This window comes from Polypterus senegalus, chromosome 5 (genome assembly GCF_016835505.1).
Source record: "Polypterus senegalus isolate Bchr_013 chromosome 5, ASM1683550v1, whole genome shotgun sequence".
NCBI lineage: Eukaryota > Metazoa > Chordata > Cladistia > Polypteriformes > Polypteridae > Polypterus > Polypterus senegalus.
This window is the reverse complement of record NC_053158.1, coordinates 182809476-182833598: the sequence shown is the minus strand read 5'-3', so window position 1 is coordinate 182833598 and position 24123 is coordinate 182809476. Positions and strand designations below refer to the sequence as shown.

The 24123-nt window shown below is 40.9% G+C and overlaps 1 protein-coding gene across 1 annotated transcript in view; it reads right to left on the bottom strand.

The window, feature by feature from the left end:
* Positions 1-4993: 4993 nt before the first annotated feature.
* vill (villin-like) overlaps positions 4994-24123 on the bottom strand; it is a 112164-nt gene continuing 93034 nt past the window's right edge. The window contains exons 14-20 of the mRNA XM_039753701.1: positions 22622-22801; positions 19122-19267; positions 16668-16812; positions 15773-15961; positions 11993-12061; positions 5985-6233; positions 4994-5239 (exon numbers count right to left, since the gene is read on the bottom strand). Coding sequence (XP_039609635.1) covers positions 5126-5239; positions 5985-6233; positions 11993-12061; positions 15773-15961; positions 16668-16812; positions 19122-19267; positions 22622-22801 — 1092 coding nt within the window. The 3' untranslated portion in view covers positions 4994-5125. The remainder of the gene's footprint in view (positions 5240-5984; positions 6234-11992; positions 12062-15772; positions 15962-16667; positions 16813-19121; positions 19268-22621; positions 22802-24123) is intronic.

Here is a 24123-nt window from a genome sequence, read left to right as displayed (position 1 = left end):
TGAAACCAGTTGGCTGCACCAGTGATGATTTAGATGTGTCATATTGAGGAGGTGAACACTTGTGCCATCTAAGAACTTGTTTATGTTTATAATTAATTTAGACTGTTCCAGTGAGATTCAATGTTTCTATAATAATGAAATAATGAAAACTTGCAAAAGGATGAATACTTTGGACACTGTATGCTCTCTCTAAGCCCCTAATAAAAGCTTCACGCTAGGACACTACAGTATGTTTACGTGGAGAACAACGGCCTTCATGAGAGGCTTGACCCACTTCAATAATTTGCTGAACTGCTAAGATAATTTGCTTAAATATCTTCCATTTGTTAAATCCTGTGATTCACGTGAACAGCCACAAGAACCGCGGCCTGGTGTCCTTGTGTTCAGAGTGATGGTACAGATGAGTTGCCTGAGAAAGAACGGAAATAAACCTATTTTGAAGGGCATATCATGTCAGAAGCCAGTCCTATTATTTACTAATTTTGCTTTGCTGGCTTTACAATCCCATATATGACCTCTGCTAGTCTGCTATTTTTTATGCTCTAGACCAAACATACTTTCTCAGTAATTTCCTCCTGTAATTCAGGGTTGCCTGGCAATTTTCCACGGAGCACAACAGGTAATTATCAAAAGATCCGAAGTCAAGTTAAACAAACACAACCTCCTCAGTTCAGGAAACCATGGTTCAGGAAACCATGCAAAACTGACAGTGGTCCTCTCCGTCTCCGGTCATATCTAAGCAATAATCCCACACACAAGACCCTTTACTGGTGTATTTAAGCAAGCTAAAATGTTTGATAAGATCTGCACTCGTAGTACAGAAAAAAATAATTTACAGAGGTGGCAAGGTGGTGTAGTGAGTAGCTTGTTTTGAGTCTGAAACCAGGAAAGGCAATTGGCCTGGATGGGACTGAGGTCATTAAATGCACCAAAGGTCATTTGCTTGGGAAAAAGAAGAGTAACTCAAGATGTCAAGACTGCAATATTTTCAGAAGCAACTGCAAAAACTACACAAGAATCTCTCTGCTCAGAGTATGGTGAGCAAGATTTTTGCCCAGGTAATTCTGAATAGGCTCCAGAAACCCGGAGAAAGAGTTTTAGCCCAAGTCACAGTGTGGCTTCTGGTCTAAACGCTCCACGACTGACACGATCGTTCCCTATGCACCTACAAGAGAAGAGTAAAGAGCAGAGGAAACCTCTATATTTGCCTTTTTATTGATCTGACTAGGGCAGCACAGTGGCGCAGTGGGTAGCGCAGTGAGGAGACCCGGGTTCACTTCCCAGGTCCTCCCTACGTGGATAGATAGATAGATAGATAGATAGATAGATAGATACTTTATTAATCCCAAGGGGATTTTGCATGGAGTTTGCATGTTCTCCCTGTGTCTGTGTGGGTTTCCTCTGGGTACTCTGGTTTCCTCCCACAGTCCAAAGACATGCAGGTTAGGTGCATTGGCAATCCTAAATTGTCCCTAGTGTGTGCTTGGTGTGTGTGCACGCTGTGGTGGGCTGGCGCCCTGCCTGGGGTTTGTTTCTTGCCTTGTGCCCTGTGTTGGCTGGGATTGGCTCCAGCAGACCCCCGTGACCCTGTAGTTAGGATAATGGATGGATGATCTGACTACTCATCCATTGGGATGGTCTGTTCAAAATCCTCGACAAGATTGGATGCCCTCCTAAGCTCCTCACCCTGGTCCATTCCTTCCACACAGACATGAAGGGTGTTGTCCATTTTAATGGTACATCATCTAAATAAGACTGCATCCTTGCCCCCATGCTTTTCTGCATCTTCTTGACTTTGATGCTGAGACATTCCTTCAAGGACTTGACTAAGAGAGTGTAACTTCACACAATGTCTGATAGTAAGCTGTAAGCTGTTCAGTCCTTCATGTGTAAAAGCAAAGACCAAAGTCCAGCAAGTTCTCATGAGGGACATTCTGCATTTCAGAAATGCTGTGTTGACCTGAGTAACTGCAGAGACTGATGCTTCTCCAGAGCTTGTCATTACTTAGGTTTCACTATCATTGTGAAGAACATCAATGTGATGGCCCACAATGTTGAGAGTCCACCCTCTTATTACCATCTGTGACTTCAAGCTGGAAGTGGTGCATCAGTTCATCTACCTCGGCTTCACACTTACCTGGAGGCAGAGATGGATTGGAGGATCGGCTCTGCTGCCCCAAACTTTAGCAAGCTGACTCAGAGAGTCTGGAGCAACATGAAATTGAATTGATGCTTACCAGCACAGCAAGCCCTTACAAGAGTCCATGTCATTGATGGCAAATGATGAGTCAGAGAGAGAAAGACTGGGAGGCATGCAGCAAGGAGACAAACAATGAACAACAAAGTAACACAGTGCAGAGTCACACTTCTGGCCATTGGATCCTGAATGTTCTGGGCATGGAATTGTAGAGGGGCAGAAATCAGGGGTGGGGTTCTGGAGGGCAGTAAGATGCACAGAGTAACACAAGACAAGTTACTTCACCTAAAACAGCTTCTTGTACAAATGCAGAATCGTACAAAAACACAGAATGTGCCACATATGTTATCACTGGACTGCAAAACATTTGTCTGCTGCAGTGTTGCTAGCAACCATATTGCTCAAAAATGTAACTTTGGGTTCTGCTGACTGGCAGACTATGATTGTGAAATTACAAATAAATACTAAAAATTGAAGGTATGAAAAATTATTTTACAAAGAAGTAAAATGGTTCCAATAAAGGTCTGGACAGGTATGATCTCTACAGACCCTTAATATGTAATAGTGATTGTTGTATGTCCCATGTATACAAGGGTACGAAAACTGGCAGATTGTTTGTAGGACAAAGACCTAAACTGAGTAAAAATCCAAAACACGTCCATCTACTTTGGATCAAGAGTATTCCCAGCTTTGAATGGCTCTGAACTTCTCCAAAACACTACAAGCTGTGGAAGAGAGAGCTGCCACACACAAGTAGCAGGGGTTTGTCGTTCAACTGCAACATAAGCTACAACAGCTATCTGAGGAATATGAGGAACTGTAATGAAAAACACATTTGAAACATTCTTGTGCACTTACTGTCCTTTCAACAGGAGTGTCTTACCGTTGTGCATTCCACGCAGGTGACTCATTTGGGCAAGGCCGTCTACTGAAGAGGAAGAAATGAAGAGAAAAAGCAGCATGCAGTCTTAGGTCAGCTATGGCATCTGTATGATATGAAAACGTATGATTTATATCTCCTCCCGAATAGTAGGATTGAGTGTACTGTATATTGGAGTAATAGTGATTTTGTATAATTTTTATTTAGTATTAGCAGATAGAACTCACTGTGGAGTATTACTTCAAAACAGTCTCCTAATAGGGCAGGGACTGTAGTACGTTGTTCCGATGCCATTTGTCTCGTCAAATGCCCAGCTATGTTTTGTGAACATGATCGACTGTGCCCTGCCTTATGTCCTCCTCCTAATGTGTGGCATACCCTAAATGATTATATCATGAAACTCCGGATTTTGATGATGTTTGCCACTAATCTGAGTGACTTATTTACCTATGCAAAATTTGATTTCATCTGTGCATGCTGTCTTCTACAGTTGCCAGCATGTTGCTTGCGGCAAAGATTTCCATTGTCAGCCATGTGATTTTTAGGTGTTGTGGCAGGTGTCTCATTGTGTATCCCTTATTCAAGAGGATGGCAAAATGAATCATCTGTTTCTTGGATTCAATTTCCAAAAAAACCTTGCGACTTGAATTAGAGAAATCCACGATAGTCAGAATGAAGCTCTATGAAGCTCTATTTGTAATATTTACTTTGATTCTGGTTTGTGTTCTGGTTTCAGTAATCAGTTTACCGATGCCTCTTTTGGCTTCCAGCTCTTGTCTTTATTTTGTACGTCCACACTCCCCACCCCCCCAAGTTTCTTTATACTGTATGTTTTTACCCACTTCCTCCAGTCTCTTTTTTTCTTTCTTTTTTTTTTTTTTTAACCATAAATGGTTCTTAAAACATTTTAGTGTCCTGTTTTGATTTGATTTCCTGCACTCTAAACAGAAACCTTAAGTATTTTTAAAATGCACCCAACAGTCAGGTCTTAGGTTCACGCCTTTCATGACTATTCTGAATGAAAAATGATTGATTGAATTTGGGAGGAAAGAACAGAGCAACACAGATTTTTATAAACTTGAATTTCTGAAAATGATTAGATAGCCATGGTTTAAACACAGTATGATCTTCTGTTCATTTTATCAAAGCAGCTTACCCAAGGTAGGCATTGGGCACAAGGCTTGGAATAATCCCTGGACGGAGAACTATTCCATTCCAGCAAGAGCACATTTACACTCAAACCATTGTTTGACTGGTTTTTTGTGACGTGAAGTAGATGTGAATTTATATATCTTGTTAGTCATTAGCAAAATTATTACATCGGCAAGTTAATGTTAGTTTAGTCCAAGTACATAAAGAGAAACACTGGTAGTATGGCCACACTAGACAGATAAATAGATACAGTAGATATGTAAGGTACAATATAATAGATAGATAGATAAATAGATAGATAGATAGATAGATAGATAGATGTGAAAGGCACTATATAATAGATAGATAGATAGATAGATAGATAGATAGATAGATAGATGTGAAAGGCACTATATAATAGATAGATAGATAGATAGATAGATAGATAGATAGATGTGAAAGGCACTATATAATAGATAGATAGATAGGAAAGGCACTATATTATAGATAGATAGATAGATAGATAGATAGATAGATAGATAGATAGATAGATGTGAAAGGCACTATATAATAGATAGATAGATAGATAGATAGATAGATAGATAGATAGATAGATAGATAGATAGATAGATAGATGTGAAAGGCACTATATAATAGATAGATAGATAGATAGATAGATATGTAAGGTACAATATAATAGATAGATAGATAGGAAAGGCACTATATTATAGATAGATAGATAGATAGATAGATAGATAGATAGATAGATATATATTACTCTAAAATCAAATCCACGTGGCTCTTTATTTGACCTCAATCGTTTCCTCCAGGTTGTGATACAGTACTCGCACACATAGCACACACAATATTTGGCATTGCATTACCCTTTTACAAAATAAAATAAAAAAGATTTGGATTCAGAAAAGTCCTGCATGTTTCTTCATCTGCTTCTGTCTCCATGCTGGCATGTTATTGAATTCTGTACGGCTGCTTCCAAATATGTTCTGAAAGTCGTCATCGGAAATGTATTGCTGATGAAGACAAGAGACAAGAACATGGTTGCTTAGAAATAAATTGCTCTGGCCAGGCAGGATATCAATCTGGAAGCTGCTTGTCACTTACAATTTATTTTTGTATAGCCCAAAATCAAGCAAGGCGTTCCGCAATGGGCTTTAACAAGCCTTGCTTTTTGATTGCCCTCCCCCCAAAGTCTTGATTCTCTAAGAAGACAAGGAAAAACTCCCAAAAAAAACCCTAGTAGGAAAAAAAAATGGAAGAAACCTTGGGAAAGGCAGTTCAAAGAGAGACCCTTAGGTTAGGTGTGCAGTGGGTGTCAAAGAGAAGGGGGTCAATACAATACAATACACAGTACAGAACAGAAGTAATCCTCAATAGTACAGATCAGAACTTAACAGTAGATGATATCACATAATAGGATTCAGATTTGTTTAGAGTCCTGGAGACCTCAACCATAAAGCTGCCTCCCCCTATTGGCCATTCCTCAGCTGAGACAGTGCTTGGGCAGCCAATCCGATGAAAGGACCCCTCTACCCAACAATTCCTGCAATCCTTCATCAGCTGTGGTCTACTGCCCTTCCAAAAACCCACCTTGTCTTTCTGGTTGCAGACTTTGGTAATATAATAGAAACAGACTCACAGTTACCTCCTATTAACATGGGACCACCTAAAATGAGTCTACGGTGACAGTTCAGACGTGATACCCCTCTGCACTACAGAACAAACCAAGCTATAGGCAGGCAGCCACATGAGACTCACCTCTTTCTTCAGGGGGTCAACACCCTCTGGTAGCTCCTCCACTGTTTTATTGATTAGAAGAGCTGGGTCAAACCATGCTCCCTTGGCCCCTGAAGGATCTGTGGCTGGTTTACTTTGGCCCTGTTGGTGGGGTTTGTATGCCGCATGTGTTACTCCTGGTGTGGCTGGGCCCCCTGGTGCACTGTAATCGGCTGGTACATTCTGGGTAGGCATCTTCTTCCCTGAATCGATCTCAGTTTTGTTCAGATCCTTAAAAAAAAAAAAAGCCCATTTTCATTTTTTAATTGTATTGGTAATCATAGTGAAAGCCCATGCAGCTGCATATGCCACTAGTTTGAGCGAAGGGGATAGAGATGAGCTGACCACTTTAAACTTGTGCTCAATGGAGACCCCCAGTGATCTTCATTATGTGGTGCACTGAACTGCTCCTTTATTCAAGAGACTTTTCTGCAGGGAGAAGGCCGCCCTCATGTGGCTGATAAGTATAAGTACAGGCAGAACAGTTCAGATGTGAGCACAATGCAGCGGTTATCAAATACAGTCCAGTAGGGCCACAGTGGTTGCAGGTTTTTGCTTCAAATAATTTCTTAATTAGAACCCATTTATTTTGATGTTAAAACAATGTGATTTTTTGAGCTTAATTTTATTTAACTCGCTTATTACAATTTGGAGCATTCAAATTTTATTTCAGTTTTAAAAAGCTGCAATTAGGCTTTATTTCCGATTTTCTTAAATGTAGTGAGAAGTCAAGCAAAATTACACGTTTTATTGGCTAACTAAAGAGATTACAATATGCAAGTTTTCGAGGCAACTCGGGCCCCTTCTTCAGGCAAGATGTTGTGTTTTTTGTAATGTGTTGATTGCATCTTGCCTGAATATATATATATTGTAATCTTTTTAGTTATTGTAGCACCTGTCCTCTGCACTCTAAGAGTCAGGTGAAAGGCGTAAAGTGCCAGCGTGTGAGCTGTTGTCCAGTATCACTTGGCACACATAATGACATGATTGCTGTTTCAATGAATACTATAGGCCATTTGAAACACTGTGGGTTCAACCAGTTAACTTACTAAGGAGTCAGCCATCATGTACAGCACTATCAGGCAAGGCGTCTGATCAACACTACTTTGTCTCCAAATAAATGAATCACAAGTCGAGCCAAGCCAACCAGCCACAATGTTTGCCAGCCTCATCTTGGTATCACAATATTGCTATTATGAGTGAAATTAATTGCTTCAGTTATATTAGTAAAACTGGAAACTTGCGGCAGATTGACTGTTTATGTTGGCAAGAAACTGTTGTGTTTTATGTATGCACACTCACACCATATGGAACCTGAATTTAGCACCTCATTGGTCGATTAATGGCTTCCAGCACAGCAGGGTATGATGGAGCTGAAGTTTGGCTGAGATATTGCTGACCTGTAGGCCAGTTCTCAGAGTAGTGGCAACAGGTACTCGAACCAAAAAAGTTTTTTAGGGCAAAAACACAGCATTGGCCCTCTTAAAAGGCAACTAAAATACAGTCTGTACATCACATTCATCATAGAGGTTTAATATGTTTGTCACGTCAAATACATGATAGTAATGGCTCAGGGATATGACTTAGGCCTTGTTCACACGGGCGTTAAAATTGAGCGTTTTTGCGTTCGTAGCGTCCGGTGAGCGCGGATCAAGCGCCGAGTGTTTTCTACACGTAGGAGTCAATGAGAGTGTTCACACAGGCTTTGGTGACGTCGCGTTTGTCCGCTGGCGTTTATACGGCATCAAAAAAACGTTGCATGCAGCTTTTTCTTGGCGTTCAAAACCCAACGAACGCAAGGAAACCGCTTCTAGTTCGTTTTTTGCGCGTTTATTTTACGCTTCGGAGGAGCGGGGGGATTGGTTATTTCAGTGCATAACACCGGTGTAAGCACACTCGACTGCTGTTTCCTTACCTCAAAGTGACAAGTAGTCTCTCTTCGAGGCTAACACCAAGTCGCATATTGGTTGATCGGCGTGCAATGTGGCATTGCACCATCTGCAGCAGACAATCAAAAGTGGAAACCGACATCCGACAGTAATTAAAAACTTGCGGAAATTTTCGCATTTCTTCATAAAGCACAAAAAAACTTCCTTTAACCCGACGTTGTGCAGTCAGAGCATAAACCCAGTAGCGGCGATTTTTTCTCTCCCTACGTCGCGTATTACGAGTATTTTTAAAACAAGAAGATTAATATCTAACATAGCAAAATGGTCCATATTGAAAGGAGGCACCTCAAATAAAACAAGGGCTTTCATATCCAGTTCATATTCCAGTTCCACTGCCTCCACAGGTTAACACACAAACTACAATTTGGGCTGCAGGCTGGCGTTAGACAGAGACAAACGAACGCCGGTGTAGAAGTCAATCGATCGCCACCACAAAATGCAACATAAACGTCTAGGACGTTCAGAGCAAGTTCGTTTATCCAAAAACTTAATGCCCGTGTGAACAAGGCCTTATGCGTGTGAGTTGTCATTTAGCTGATCTAGACATTTCCCTGCCTGTTTAAGCGTGTCATCATTTTCTCACTTTCTCCGAAATGTTGCGTACGCGTGGGTCAGAGCTGCCATAATCAAACACAGGTTTCCCATAAAGTTTTCTTTTATAAGTCCCAACTTTTATGTGGAAAGTTTTGGATGCACATTTTTGTGTTTTTATGCAAGTTTTATAAATCTGTCCCCCGTTGTCCAGCAGAATTGGGTCCATTTAAAACTGTGTATGTGTAAGTTTATGTATTAATTGGACATTTAGAAATAAGTGAGAGAGAAAAGGAAAGGCAGAGCAGCACAAATCTTTAACAATTCACAAAAAATATGGGTAATGTTTTCAGAAAAGGAAAACCTACAATGTGCCAAAGATTTGTTGTGGAAGAGTGAAAGCGCCAAGGAGCCAAATAATTAATCCCAAATTTCATTATCATCAAAGATTGGCTCCTAATTAAAAAAAACTGGCTGGAATGAAAACCTGCAGATATTGCGACCCTCCAGGATCATGACTGAGGACCCCTGGTATAAACCATCTAGCACTTGTTAGGAGAGTCATTTGTTTCAACCTTGTAGTTAATTGTAGCCTGTTCTCAGTTTTAAGAATGTACTTACTTTGAAAGGTGCTATTGTATATAAAACAATTTTCTCACTGCAAGCATTTTTAAAGAGCTCAGCTATTTGAAAAGAGGCTACTGTAAGCCCACATTGTCGTGCCTGTTGCTTTTCTCTTTGTTCAGTGGGTCAGACTTGCATCTGTGGTTCTTTGATCTGGTAAATACGGATTAAACCTTCCCAAACCTGTGGCCTGTCACCCCTTGTGATCAATAAGAATAATTATTTTTGTGGGTTCTTAAAACTTTGACTTAGGTTTAGGTTGTGATGGTAAGTCTCTACAAAGTGATGAAAGACACAGAAAATTCGAGAGCATAACCATCAGAAGCATTAGAACATTAGAAAAGTTTTTTGTGGGCCATTCAAGCCCAGCAAAGCTCACCAGTCCCATCAACATAAATCCTCCAAAACAACATCAAGTTGAGTTTTGGAGGTCCTTAAAGTCCTACTCTCCACCACACTACTTGGTGACTTATTCCATGTATCTATAGTACACTATGTAAAGAAAAGCCTCCTAATGTTTATGCAAAAAGTACCCTTAAGAAATGTTCCTGCGTTCTTGATGAACTTAATTTAAAGTGACAGCCTAGATCCACTGTAGTGATTCCTTTCATAACACTTCCATCTTGTCTCTTTTTAATCTCAATTTGCTTAAACTGGAAAGGTTCAACTCCTTCAGTCTTTCTTCATAACTCATATCCTGCAGTCCTGGAATCAGCTTAGTTGCTCTTCTTTGGCCCTTCTCAAATGCTGCTTTGTCTTTTTTGTTGTTGATTTTTATATAACTTAAGCATATCTTTCTTGTACTCTACACATTGTGCTATACAAAGGGTCCTTGGGTTACGTCTCGACATACATTTCGAGTTTACAATGCTAACGCCCATAAAAACTTTAAAAAATTGAGACATGAGAAGGAATAAAGATAAGCATTTTTTACACTCATTTTTTCTGTTACTACAGTACAGTGTACAGTACAGTATATTTATGTTATTTTCCTTTTTCTGTGGCTTAGTTGTGTTTTTATGTTCTAGATTATGATTTTGCAAATGTGTTAGAATAGGGAAGTGACTTAGGCTAGGGTGTGTTTCGACTTACACCAAAATTCGGGTTACATCACTGTTGTAGAAACGTAGCTGTGTCATAACCCGAGGACCCCCTGTATAACCCAACATTCTATAAGCCTTCTGAACACAGTCGGATGGTAGATAATGATATGTTTACTATGCCTCCTAAGTACTTCTCTAATTGTGTATTCAAACCTAATATTTTGCATTAAATTTTGTCTGCAGAAATCTGCCCAAGCCTGTACGCTGTCAACGTCCCTCCTCAATGATTCTTGGGTTTCTAGATTATCTGTCCTTCAATCCACCTAGTTTGGTCTCATCTGCAAACTTAACCAGCTTCTTGCTTATATTCTTCTCCAGATCATTTTGTATACATTATATGAAAAATAGCTGCGGCCCTAGTTGTGATTCTTGACATCACCCAATTTTGATAAGGCTCCATTCACCATAACCCTCTGTTTCCAGTGTTTGTGCCAATTTCTGACCCATCTCAACAGTACACCCTAAACTCCCACTTCTTTTAGTTCAATGCCCAACCTCTCAAGTGGGACCTCATCATTAGCTTTCTGAAAATCTAGATAATTAATATCATACAAACTACAGTGGAACCTCAGGTCATGAACGTCTCTGAACACGTACAAATCAGGTTACGACCAAAAAGTTCGCCAAACTTTTGCATCTGTTCACAACCCCACACTCGGGTGACGAACAAGTCGACAGCTCCAGTCAAAAAGGCCAGTTTTAATAAATAATCACCACACTTGCGGCGTGGTGGTGTGTGGCTGAAGTGGTTCCTGAGGAGTTTGTGATGTTGTCGTTTCTCACCTAAGTGCACAGGTGAGAAGCGGTCCACATCCGTAATTGTTTCCAGGAACTGCTGATTGCCACGACTACCACATCCTCTTCATAAATAGGAGCGCGAGTCGGCTAAAGGGAAATAGAAGAGAACAGGAAAGAACGGCAGGTTGCAGGAGAAGGCAGGAAGCAGGAGGAGAAAGCTGGTGCAGGAGAGAGACAGCGAGAGAGAGCGAGAGAGAGAGAGCGTGAGAGAGAGAGAGAGGGAGAGAGAGAGAGAGAGAGAGCGCAGACTGACGTGCAGCCGAGAGAGAGAGAGAGTGCGCAGGCTTGCGTGGGTGTTTGTCTCAGTGTTATTCAATGTTTTTACATTTAGTTTACTATTACACATTACATTTACACATTCTATGGTATAATTAACTATTTTTGTGCTTAAAATTTTTTAAAGAAAATATATTTACATACAGTTCGTATGGTTTGGAATGGATTAATTGTATTTACATACAATCCTATGGGGGAAAGTGCTTCGGGTCACAACCAAATCGGGTTACGACCAGAGTTTTGGAACGAATTACGCTCGTGACCCGAGGTTCCACTGTACTCTGAAGTTATCCTTTTGTTGCTTCTTCATAGTATTCCACTATGTTAGTAAAACATGACCTCCCTCGTCTAAATCCATTCTGAGTGATCGCGAACGTTCCTGTTTTTGTTGTTTGTCCTTCCCTTAAGTTACCTGTGATGCAGATAAATCTTACTGGACTTGTGTTTTTTTTTTTTTAAGTTGAAAAGGATCTCAGAGAGCATAAGATGAACATATAGGGGGCTTAGAAAGCCCAAATGTTCACAGACTGTACAACAGGAGTAATCTGAACCTGGACTCTATTAGCCACTTGACTCCACCAAACCCTTGTTATCTTCTCAACCATGCCCTGGTTCTATTGGAAGCAGCTGGCATGCTTCTAGTCCACAAAAAAGTGTAAAGAAAAAAGAGAAGATGTTATGAATTGTAAAATGAGAGTACAATACGTACAACAGTGATTTTTGATATCCCAGAAACATCACCCAGGCTTTTCTTCATTTCATCATAGTTCTTTATTCCCTGCAGGGAAAAAAACAGCATAAATTAATAGAGAAAGAAGAGAGACACCCAACCCGTATGCTTTAAGTTTCTCATCACTATCAGGAACTTCTGTCTGACATATTGTGAACATATTAAATGGCATCCAATATTCTACAGTATGTGCCAGCATCCCTGTGGGCATTACAGGTGGTAAGGGACTAGATCTCTTTTCTCTTCAGTTCAGACTTTCCCTCTGTTCAAAGCTATACTAGTGAAATGGAGGTTTGCATGGTGTTTTGTCAGTTTATCCAAAGGGCAGGATCACCCCGAGTCAGGATTGACCTTCACACGGCTTCACCTCTCAGAACACATGATTGAGAGAACTGCACTTCTGCCTGAATAATGGCTGACTGAAACCCCTAAACAGATGCATGAGCTCCACACACTGCAGTGTCAGGTTCAACACTATTTTAAAACATTACTCATTTCTTTTTGCTAAATATTTAATAAGCAACTAATTTGTTGGTTCATTATGTTTATCTCTTCATCTCATCAACTCATCTCATCATCTGAAACCACTTCTCCAGGTGAGAGTCGAGGGAAAAACAGGTCAAGTAATCAGCCCTGACTTCCCTATCCCCAACTGCAGATTCCACCTATTCCTGAGGATTTCCCAAACATTCCCAAGCCAACTTAGACATATAAACCCTCCAGTGGTTCCTGTGTCTCTGTTCCGTAATGTGTGCTGCGAGCAGGAACAGGGGAACCACCCAAATAACCTCAACTGGCCCCTCTCGGTCTGCAGGAGCAGTGACTTTACTCTGAGGTTCTCCTGAATTGCTCAGCTTCTCACCCTATATCAGAATGTCTCTACAGAGAAACCTCATGTCTGCTGCTTGTACTCCAGATGTCATTCTTCTGTTCACTACCCACAGCTCATGACCACAGGTAAGGACAAGGATGTAGGTCGATCAGTAAACCAAACGTTTTGCCTTTAGACTCATCTCCCACTTCACTGCCATAGACTGGTACAGAGCCCACAGAACAGCTGACACTGCAATCCTCTTGTCAATCTCATATTCCTTCTTTCCATTACTTCTGAACAAGATCCTGAGAAACTTGAACTCCTCCACTAAAGGCTAAATCTCCACACCTGGAAAGAGCAATGCATTCTCTACTTAGAAAAAATCATGACCTCAGTCTTGGACATGCTGATCCTCATCCTTGACCCTTCATACTCAGCAGTGAATAGTGAATAGTGAATAGGAAAACATCATCTTAGCCTCCCCAACTAGACACACGCACATCCTCAGCTGTGCTTTCACATCCTGTCCATGAAAAACCACAAACAGGAGTGATGGCAAGACACAGCCTTGATGGAGGCCAACACCTAGAGTGAACGAATTTGACTTAACGCCAAGTATTCTGACACTGATCCCACATAAAGGGAATAAATATGAGTATCTCAGGATTATTCGGCAGGCTGTGCAACCATCCTGGTGAATGGATCTTCTGCTTGTTGAAGCATCTTAGATATGCAGATTAAGTTTAAGGCATATCTTCTTTCTGATAATGTTTCCACAAACTTTTGTTGTACAAATATCTCAGTGAACTTTACACTATCGCTATCATGTGAAACACAATGTTAGCCAATGAATAAGCTCTGACTGGGCTGGACTCATGACCAATTAATGAGAGCGGAAGGCAGGTCTTCAATTCAAATGCTTTGGTGCATCTGAGTGAGTGCTGTTCTACTTGATGAGAGTGTTTTCAGAAAATGACTTATTTAGCAATATTTTAGTAAAACTTCATGTGTTTGGGATGTTGTGAGCATATGACTGGATAACTTCACATGTGGATTATGTGACACTTCCAAAGTTGCTCATTATATAATTGATTTAAATTGTATCAGAAATATTTTTTATCTCTTTTCTGTGTGAAAACAGAAATTAAAACTTTTTCTTGACTATCCCTACAAACTACATGGAGTAAGTAACATACAGGGTGAGGCAGAAAGGACGGATGTTTTTTACAAAATCACAAAATTATTAATTTTTTCTTACAAAGAAATGTATTAAAAGATTTGAGTTCATATTGAAATAGCATTTGACAATTTGTAAGGATGGAAATGCAGGTCTAAATGCAAAATACATCTTACCGAACGATTACTGAGGCCAAGTTCAGAAGAATGCTTCCGAGCAGATCGACTTGGACTGCGCAGCAGGGCTAGTCGTACGCTATCCACATTTTCAGGGGTACGTGCTGTTCGTGTAGTCCCTGGCGGTCTTTTGTTCATTAGTGTACCTTGTGTACGAAGTGCTTTAACCCAACGTAGGATAGTGTTACGAGCGGGAACAGCTTTATTTCTGTGGATATTGAAATGGCAACGAAACTCACGCTGAACTGTGGTAAAAGATTGGTTGTTCTTGACAAAAGAGTTGTGCGCAAAAACTCGGTGTTCTATCGTCCATGGCTCCATGGCTTCAACTAAAAATAAAATAAAAAATGCTAAGACTTCGCGAACCTAACGCCACCTACCGCACATCTGTCACTCCACCTAGTGGTGAGTTCTAGCCATTTCAATGAAGTCCGTCCTTTTTGCCTCACCCTGTATAAAGAAATATCAGTTTTGGTTGGAGTATTTATTCCCTTATTCTTTTTTTTCTTCTGATTATTATTTATCATTATATGAATATCAGTATTATTATTTTTTGGCTGATGTCTTCATCCAAGGCAATGTTTGACATACGGTTGGTTACATTTCTTTTGATTTTTTCCAGTTGGATCACATGCAGGTGAAGTGTAGGGCACAGTCACACAGTGCTGGTAGCAGGATTTGAACCCACAACCTCATGGTTTGAAGTCAAGTCTTAGCCACTCTGCCACACTGCCTATTACAACATCATTATTGCAGCACCATTTTGTTTTCTGGATACACCATTTTGGAATAGTTTTCTCATGGCTGCACTGATAATTGTTTATTGGTACTACAGTAGGCTATATCTCTTTCTAAGCATTTTTACTTAGCATTGTGTTAGCACCCATTTGGTTATACTTGAGCTTCAGGATTAACAAAATAACAAAAAATAACTCTTTATAAATGCTTTGCTGGAAGAGGTGTTGGTGATTCCAGCAGAGGGGTGCTTACCCTGTGCTCTGTGTGTGGATCCCAATGCCCCAGTGCAGTGATGGGGATGCTGTGCTATTCAAATGGCTCTGTCCTTCAGATGAGATGTGAAACCAAGGTCCTCACTCTCCGTGGTCATAAAAGATCTCCGGGTATCTTTTGAAAAGAGTAGGGCGTACCCTAATGTCCTGGCTAAATTGCCCATCACAGCCCTATCCATTCTGGCCCCCTAATCATCCACTGTCTCTAATTAGCTCTCTCTCTCTCACTCCTTCACCACCTAATAGCTAATGTGTGGTGAGTGTACTGGCACAATAATGGCACAATCCAGGTGGGTGCTACACATTAGTGGTGGTTGAAGTGGTTGCCCTCTGTCTAAGTGCAGAAAGAAAAACACTATATAAATTGAATTAATTATTATTATTGTATTTAGGGAAAGAACATTTTTCAAGAACTTTTTTCCTGACTTTGCTTGCTGGCTTTAAACACCTTTCTAGTAAAATGTTAGTTCTGTTTTCTAATGATTCTTTTGCATGCTCCTGAAAAAACTTTCATCTTCCATGCTTTGATGAATTATTGTGTTCCTCTGTGCAAGCCAGTTACTATCCTGGCCATATACTTACATCCCACTTGTGGGGATCCCAGGCGTTGAACCAGCCAGTGAAGGTGGGTGGCTCGTGGCCTTGCTTCACCATAGTGACGGGGGTGCCCAGGTCTCTCCCAGCTGGGTGGGTCTTAAGGTATTCCATAGAGCTGTTAACCGATTCCTTCTTTTCTAGGTCATTGGCATTTTTGCCAATCCATAGAAAGATCTTTGTAGAAAGAGAAAAAAGAAAGAAAAAGAAAGATGAGCGACCAGTTTCTTATTGAGCCTTTGATTACACCCACATTCCTGCTGTCATTCATTTTCCATTATACTCCATTTTCTTTAACATTCCAGTGGTCAAGTAGGATCTGATTACATGTTATTGCAACTCCCCATTTATTAAAAAATCACAAAAAGTCAGAGCTTATAATATCAGCCTTAGGCACAAATAATAACTAACCCAGTTAGGAGGCCAGTCCATCACAGGACACACTCATTTATAGAAAAGACCATTTAGATCAGGCAATCTATGTGTCTCTGGTGTGTGGGACGAAAAAAAAAAGAGAATGCAAAGAAAATATTCTTGCACATGAGCAGGAAATATCATCAATGTGAAATTTCAGTTTTTTTACAATTTCAATAAATTTCCAGATATTTCTAATATCCTGTTTTCACTTTGTCATTGGGGGTATTGAATTTTGTTTGATAAAGGAAAAAATGAACTTAAATAATTTTAGTAAAAAGCTGCAACATAGCAAAATGCGAAAAAGCGAAGGGGTCTGAATTGTGTTTGAATCCATTGTATGCACAAGCAGTCCCATCCTATACTCAGTTAGGAGCACAATAAAAACATACATTGAACCGAATCATTACTGCACCCTTCTGAGGTGAAGACAAAACCACCACAGAGATCACCTGACACTGAAACTCACCTCATCCCAGGTATCCAGCAGCATGACATCATCTTCATCCAAATCTTCCTGTGCAAAGTCTTGTACCTCTGTCATCATGAAGCGTCCCGTCTGATTGGAGCACTCAAAGAGGCGGGGCTTGTAACTTGTTTTCTCTTCTTCAAACCTGAAGAGCAGGGAACACACAGAGAGAAAGCAATTTTCAGATTCTGGGCACAGCCTCCTGGTGCTTTTCCACTTGCTGGGCTGAGGCCACAGATGGGTTTTGGCAGGCCTCTAAAATGCATGTGAAATATTGTAGCTTAGGCAGACAGCGTCAAATTTACTTTTCTGTGTGTTGGCATTATCAGTTGGAGGTCTGTATATACGGCCAAGGAGATGACCTTGAAACCAATGGGTCACTGCTTCAAGTTTTATTATCTTCTCTAATTCACTCTCAGGCCCTGAGTGGATCACATGCTTGAATGCACTTCGGCAGGCAGCATGGCTTACTGGTTACAGTTCACAAGATCATTAATTAATTCTCACTTCATATACATATGGTTCATTTGATCTTTATATATTCAAAATTCATGCCATAATTTCAAATTAAAATGTGTTTATGCAAAATTAATGTGATACAGTATATTCAAACAATTTATATCAAGTCTGACTCTTTATGTTCCAAATATATTTGACTGTTTGGCACCCCATGCTCTAAGATGTAGTGTTCTTTATCTGTTGGATTAATACTTTTGTAAATTATCTGTGGTAGACATAAAGTAAGAATCTCATTGAACTATGTAGACATGAAATAAATTTAGATTTGACTGCAACACCGCCATGTGTTTACATGTGTCTACATGTGTTTTGTGGACTTGGAAAAGGCGGTTGACCGTGTTCCTCGGGGAATTCTGTGGGGGTATAGGGTACCAGACCCCCTGATGAGGGCTGTTCGCTCCCTGTCAGAGCTTGGTCCACATTGCCGGCAGTAAGTCAAACCCATTTCCAGTGAGAGTTGGACTCCGCCAGGGCTGCCCTTTGTCACCGATTCTGTTCCTAAGTTTTGTGGACAGAATTTCTAGGCACAGCCTCTGCGTTGAGGGGGTCCAGTTTGGATGACTCAGGATTGGGTCACTGCTTTTTGCAGATGATGTTGTCCTGTTTGCTTCATCAGGCCGTGATCTTCAGCTCTCTCTGGATCGGTTCGCAGCTGAGCATGAAGCGGCTGGGATGGGAATCAGCACCTCCAAATCCAAGATCATGGTCCTCAGCCGGAAAAGGGTGGAGTGCCCTCTCAGGCCCCAAGTGAGGAGTTCAAGTATCTTGGGGTCTTGTTCACAAGTGAGGGAAGAATGGAGTGTGAGATCAACAGGTGGATCGGTGTGGCGTCCGCAGTGATGCGGGCTCTGCATCGGGCTGTCGTGGTGAAAGAGGACCTGAGCTGTAAGGCAAAGCTCTCAATTTACCAGTCAATCTACGTTCCTACCCTCACCTGCGGTCATGAGCTATGGGTAGTGACCGAAAGAACGAGATCGCGAATACAAGCAGCTGAAATGAGTTTCCTCCGCAGGGTGTCTGGGCTTTCCCTTAAAGACAGGGTGAGAAGCTCAGGACAAGCTGGAGGAACTATGTCTCCCGGCTGGTCTGGGAACGCCTCGGGATTCCCCCGGAAGAACTAGAAGAAGTGGCTGGGGAGAGGGAAGTCTGGACATCTCTGCTCAAGCTGCTGCCCCCGCGACCCGATCTTGGATAAGCGGAAGAGGATGGATGGATGCAACACAGCCAAGCCCACTCAACATGAAGGATGCCTACTACGTTATACATGTAGCAGTCAACAGGCACCACTGTAATCTCTGAAAATGCCATACTAGAGGCAGTGTGGTTCTTGGTGTCTGACAGAAGGGGCGTCTTTAAGGCTCTGAAATGACATGAAGTTGGCAAAGTCACTAACTCCTTCTTCCATTTTGCCTTCAGAGTTGATGACTGCCAGCCGGAAATGTTATAGCATCACTCTGTCATGATGAAGCTCCTGGCTATTCTGCCTGGCCTTCTGTATAAAGGCAGGAACACCCAGAACTTGGAGTTCAGTTAGGATCCTGCAACTGCAAGAAGATGACCTTCTAGAGTAGCTTCCTATTTTTTTGTGAAGAAGACGACTGACTCATGTAGTTCCCTTTTGTCATTTTCATCTGGTTTTCTTTCAGATTCTTTAATAAGTGTGTGTATTAAATAGAGATTGACTAACAGTGTTCCCACCTCTTTATCTTGTTTGGTCCAATTATATGACACTGGTCAGCCCTAATCACATTTTTTAGTAGTCACCTGACTATTAAATAATAAAACATGGACCAAGGTACTTTGCTGACCATAATTACTCTCATAAACCGACTGCCAAGTTCTACATCATACAAATTAGCATTGTGGGTTTGCACCTTACCATCATTGAACTCATTTACATATTATCACACATCCACATTTAAGCTTAGTATGTACCTCTTGTCACTGGCATAGGGTGCCTTGCCCCCAAGTGCTACCCAGAAGTCAGCGGGCTCCTGTCCCTCCATGACAGTCTGCTTGTCTCGCTTTGAGATGATATCTGCAACAGTTTTGGCCATCTCACGTTCATCTCCGCTGCAGCCCTGGAGAGACAGAAGGGATGGATAAGGAACTGGACAGAAGATTACAAAAAGTTAAAACAGAGCTGGAAGGAAGAAGACATTTGATGGACAGTGTGTGTCCAACTCTGTCTGAGATTAATTAAGAAATGAATCATTTATATTTATAGCTGCACTTACTGTGTTAGCAAATCAACAAGTGTCTACTTTACTGGGTTTACCCGTGTCTGCCATGTGCTACATGTCCTGTCAGTGACAACATCACATTTGCACACAATAAAATATAAAGCAGGTGTGGGGTATCAACAGATCACATGTGTATGCAATTCAGAGAGAAAATAGGCAAGACAAATCAGATAAGTAGCTGTAAGCATTGAATGGTGGTGAAAGCTACAGTATACAGTCATATGAAAAAGTTTTGGAACCCCTCTTAATTCTTTGGATTTTTGTTTATCATTGGCTGAGCTTTCAAAGTAGCAACTTCCTTTTAACATATGACATGCCTTATGGAAGCAGTAGTATTTCAGCAGTGACATTAAGTTTATTGGATTAACAGAAAATATGCAATATGCATCATAACAAAATTAGACAGGTGCATAAATCTGGGCACCCCAACAGAGATATGACATCAATACTTAGTTGAGCCTCCTTTTGTAAATATAACAGCCTCTAGATGCCTCCTATAGCCTTTGATGAGTGTCTGGATTCTGGATGGAGGAATTTTTGACCATTCTTCCATACAACATCTCTCCAGTTCAGTTCAATTTGATGGCTGCCGAGCGTGGACAGTCTGCTTCAAATCACCCCATAGATTTTCGATGATATTCAAGTCTGGGGACTGTGACAGCCATTCCAGAACATGGTACTTCTCCCTCTGCATGAATGCCTTTGTAGATTTCATACTGTGTTTTCGGTCATTGTCTTGGTGGAATACTCAACCTCTGCGTAATTTCAACTTTGTGACTGATGCTTGAACATTACCCTGAAGAATTTGTTGATATTGGGTTGAATTCATCTGACCCTCGACTTTAACAAGGGCCCCAGTCCCTGAACTAGCCACACAGCTCCACAGCATGATGGAACCTCCACCAAATTTGACAGTAGGTAGCAGGTGTTTATCTTCCATCATGCAAAGCACTTTTTGTTATGTACAAATAACTTAATTTTTGTCTCATCAGTCCAAAGCACTTTCTTCCAAAATGAATCTGGCTTGTCTAAATGAGCATTTGCATACAACAAGCGACTCTGTTTGTAGCGTGAGTGCAGAAAGGGCTTCTTTCTCATCACCCTGCCATACAGATGTTCTTTATGCAAATTGTGCTGAATTGTAGAACGATGTTCAGATACACCATCTGCAGCAAGATGTTCTTGCAGGTCTTTGGAGGAGATCTGTGGATTGTCTGTAACCATACTCACAATCCTGCGCATATGCCACTCCTGTATTTTTCTTGGCCTGCCAGACCTGCTGGGTTTAACAACAACTGTGCCTGTGGCCTTCCATTTCCTGATTACATTCCTTACAGTTAAAACTGACAGTTTAAACCTCTTTGTAGCCTTCCCCTAAACCATGATACTGAACAATCTTTGCTTTCAGACCTTTTGAGAGATGCTTTGAGGATCGCATGCTGTCACTCTTCAGAGGAGAGTCAAGGGGAAGTACAACTTGCAATTGACCACCTTAAATACCTTTTCTCATGATTAAACACAACTGTTTATGAAGTTCAAGGCTTAACGAGCTAATCCAACCAATTTGGTATTGCAAGTAATCAGTATTGAGCAGACACATGCATTCAAATCAGAAAAATTACAAGGGTGCCCACATTTTTGCACAGCCAGTTTTTCACATGTGATTTAATTTCATACAACTGAAAATCTTTGTTTGGAAAACACCCCAGTACTCAGATGTTCCTAGGAAATGAAAGACATACCACTGTTATCTTTTTTGTTGAAAGTAGAGTCAATTATTATGCAGGTTGAGAGGGGTCACAAACTTTTTCATATGACTGTATGTGCTAATAGGAGCGTACCAGGAGCAGGAAAGTGAAAGACACCTGAATGCCACCACACCTTGATTGTGTCAGTCAGCGCCATCTATGACAGCTGCTAAAACATCCAGGCTGTATGGTCTGATAGTCACGCTCATTTACTTCGCTTCTGCTTCAGGCACATTGAGAATGTTAAATCTATAGTGAATGAATCTAAAGTTAGCGTCTGCTTCTCTGCTTACCTTGTTACTTTATTTTGCCACCTGGAATCTAGAGACTAGGGCAGATGCTCTCTAATTGGGGAAGCAAAGTCACAGTAGCAGTCAACCCTGAGTGAAGTCAAACCGTAGTGCTAGGTGCAGGTGCATTGTGGCTGTGGCTCCTTCCCAGTTAGGTGCGTGGAGTTTGCTTGTTCTCCCCGTGTCGGTGTAGCTTTCCTCTGGGTGCTCCGGTTTACTCCCACAGTCCAAAGACATGCAGGTTAGGTGCATTGGCGATCCTAAATTGTCCCTAGTGTGTGCTTGGTGTATGGGTGTGTGTGCCCTTTGTGTAGATTTGTTCCTGCCTTGTGCCCTGTGTTGGCTGGGACTGGCTCCGGCAGACCCCTGTGACACTGTGTTAGGATATAGAGGGTTCGATACTGGATGGATGTTCCAGAATGAATGGATGTTTTTTCCTTTTAACCAATTGATTGATTCTAAGTCTCAGTGACCCCATGGACAACTGCTCATCAGATGTTCTGTCAGTGATATTTGAATTTCTAATGCCAACACTTCTTGTTTTCTGTCTTCCAGCTTGTCTTTCAACCTTTGACTTTACTAATCAACAGACCCCTTTGGAATGATCTTTTTCTGATCTTCATATGTAATTAAAAGTTTCACTTTTGCTGCAAATAATTCTAATATGTTTTATTCATTTGATAACCTGTGGTTGAGTAATGTCTACTCATAAAATTAACCTGGAGAACACTGAGTGCTTAAACACGAAAGCACTAACAATGCTGCACATCCACATTCTGACACACTGAGTAGTTTCAGCCAATGGATTATTCAACAAAATTGTGTCAAGAAACACAAATGGACCTCCTTTATACCAATACGTTTGTATAAGGCCTCATTGGGGCCGTGATGGCCTAGTTAGAAGTTTTCTTCCTTTTTAAATTTTCCATTCTGGTATGAGTTCAGACCAAAGTTTATATGTGTATATTTATTTATTTATTAAATTATATGTCTGTTTATGTATTTATTTAAAAAGATTATGTAAAAAGCCAAAATTCCACCTGGGGACAAATGAAGTTCTATCTATCTTATCTAATAGGTTTCTTTTATTTGATCATCAAATAAGGCAACAGGAATCTATCAGAAAAGGTGCCATTTAACTTAAATTATCATACCTTGCCACACCACAGGTAGCAGATATGGTCCGTTTTGAGCAAGAAGACGTCATTTGAATTGAGAGAGGAAGCTCGAGCTGGAACTTCTGTAGCTTTAGTGTTGAATGCATCTGTTCCTCTGACCTGGAAAAGCCTGATTCCACTTTCTTGAGATTTTGGTCCTGTACGGCTTGTGCCCCCCTAATAAAAACATAAAAAGTTCACAAATGAAAGGAGACCACTTTGCCCACTTGAATAATGAGCATGAACATGAACGGAATATGTTTTTAATTAAAGAATTGGAGGTTCCAGACAGATCAGAAGATGGAAAAACATTTTGTAGTGTATATTCTGATGTTCTTTTTCTTTAATTCTTGGATGTCCTTATAACAACATACCACACTATATACAGTGGTGTGAAAAACTATTTGCCCCCTTCCTGATTTCTTATTCTTTTTCATGTTTGTCACACAAAATGTTTCTGATCATCAAACACATTTTACCATTAGTCAAATATAACACAAGTAAACACAAAATGCAGTTTTTAAATGATGGTTTTATTATTTAGGGAGAAAAAATCCAAACCTACATGGCCCTGTGTGAAAAAGTAATTGCCCCCTTGTTAAAAAATAACCTGTGGTGTATCACACCTGAGTTCAATTTCCGTAGCCACCCCCAGGCCTGATTACTGCCACACCTGTTTCAATCAAGAAATCACTTAAATAGGAGCTGCCTGACACAGAGAAGTAGACCAAAAGCACCTCAAAAGCTAGACATCATGCCAAGATCCAAAGAAATTCAGGAACAAATGAGAACAGAAGTAATTGAGATCTATCAGTCTGGTAAAGGTTATAAAGCAATTTCTAAAGCTTTGGGACTCCAGCAAACCACAGTGAGAGCCATTATCCACAAATGGTAAAAACATGGAACAGTGGTGAACCTTCCCAGGAGTGGCCGGCCGACCAAAATTACCCCAAGAGCGCAGAGACGACTCATCCGAGAGGTCACAAAGACCCCAGGACAACGTCTAAAGAACTGCAGGCCTCACTTGCCTCAATTAAGGTCAGTGTTCACGACTCCACCATAAGAAAGAGACTGGGCAAAAACGGCCTGCATGGCAGATTTCCAAGACGCAAACCACTGTTAAACAAAAAGAACATTAGGGCTCGTCTCAATTTTGCTAAGAAACATCTCAATGATTGCCAAGACTTTTGGGAAAATACCTTGTGGACTGATGAGACAAAAGTTGAACTTTTTGGAAGGCAAATGTCCCGTGACATCTGGCGTAAAAGGAACACAGCATTTCAGAAAAGAACATCATACCAACAGTAAAATATGGTGGTGGTAGTGTGATGGTCTGGGGTTGTTTTGCTGCTTCAGGACCTGGAAGGCTTGCTGTGATAGATGGAACCATGAATTCTACTGTCTACCAAAAATCCTGAAGGAGAATGTCCGCCATCTGTTCGTCAACTCAAGCTGAAGCGATCTTGGGTGCTGCAACAGGACAATGACCCAAAACACAC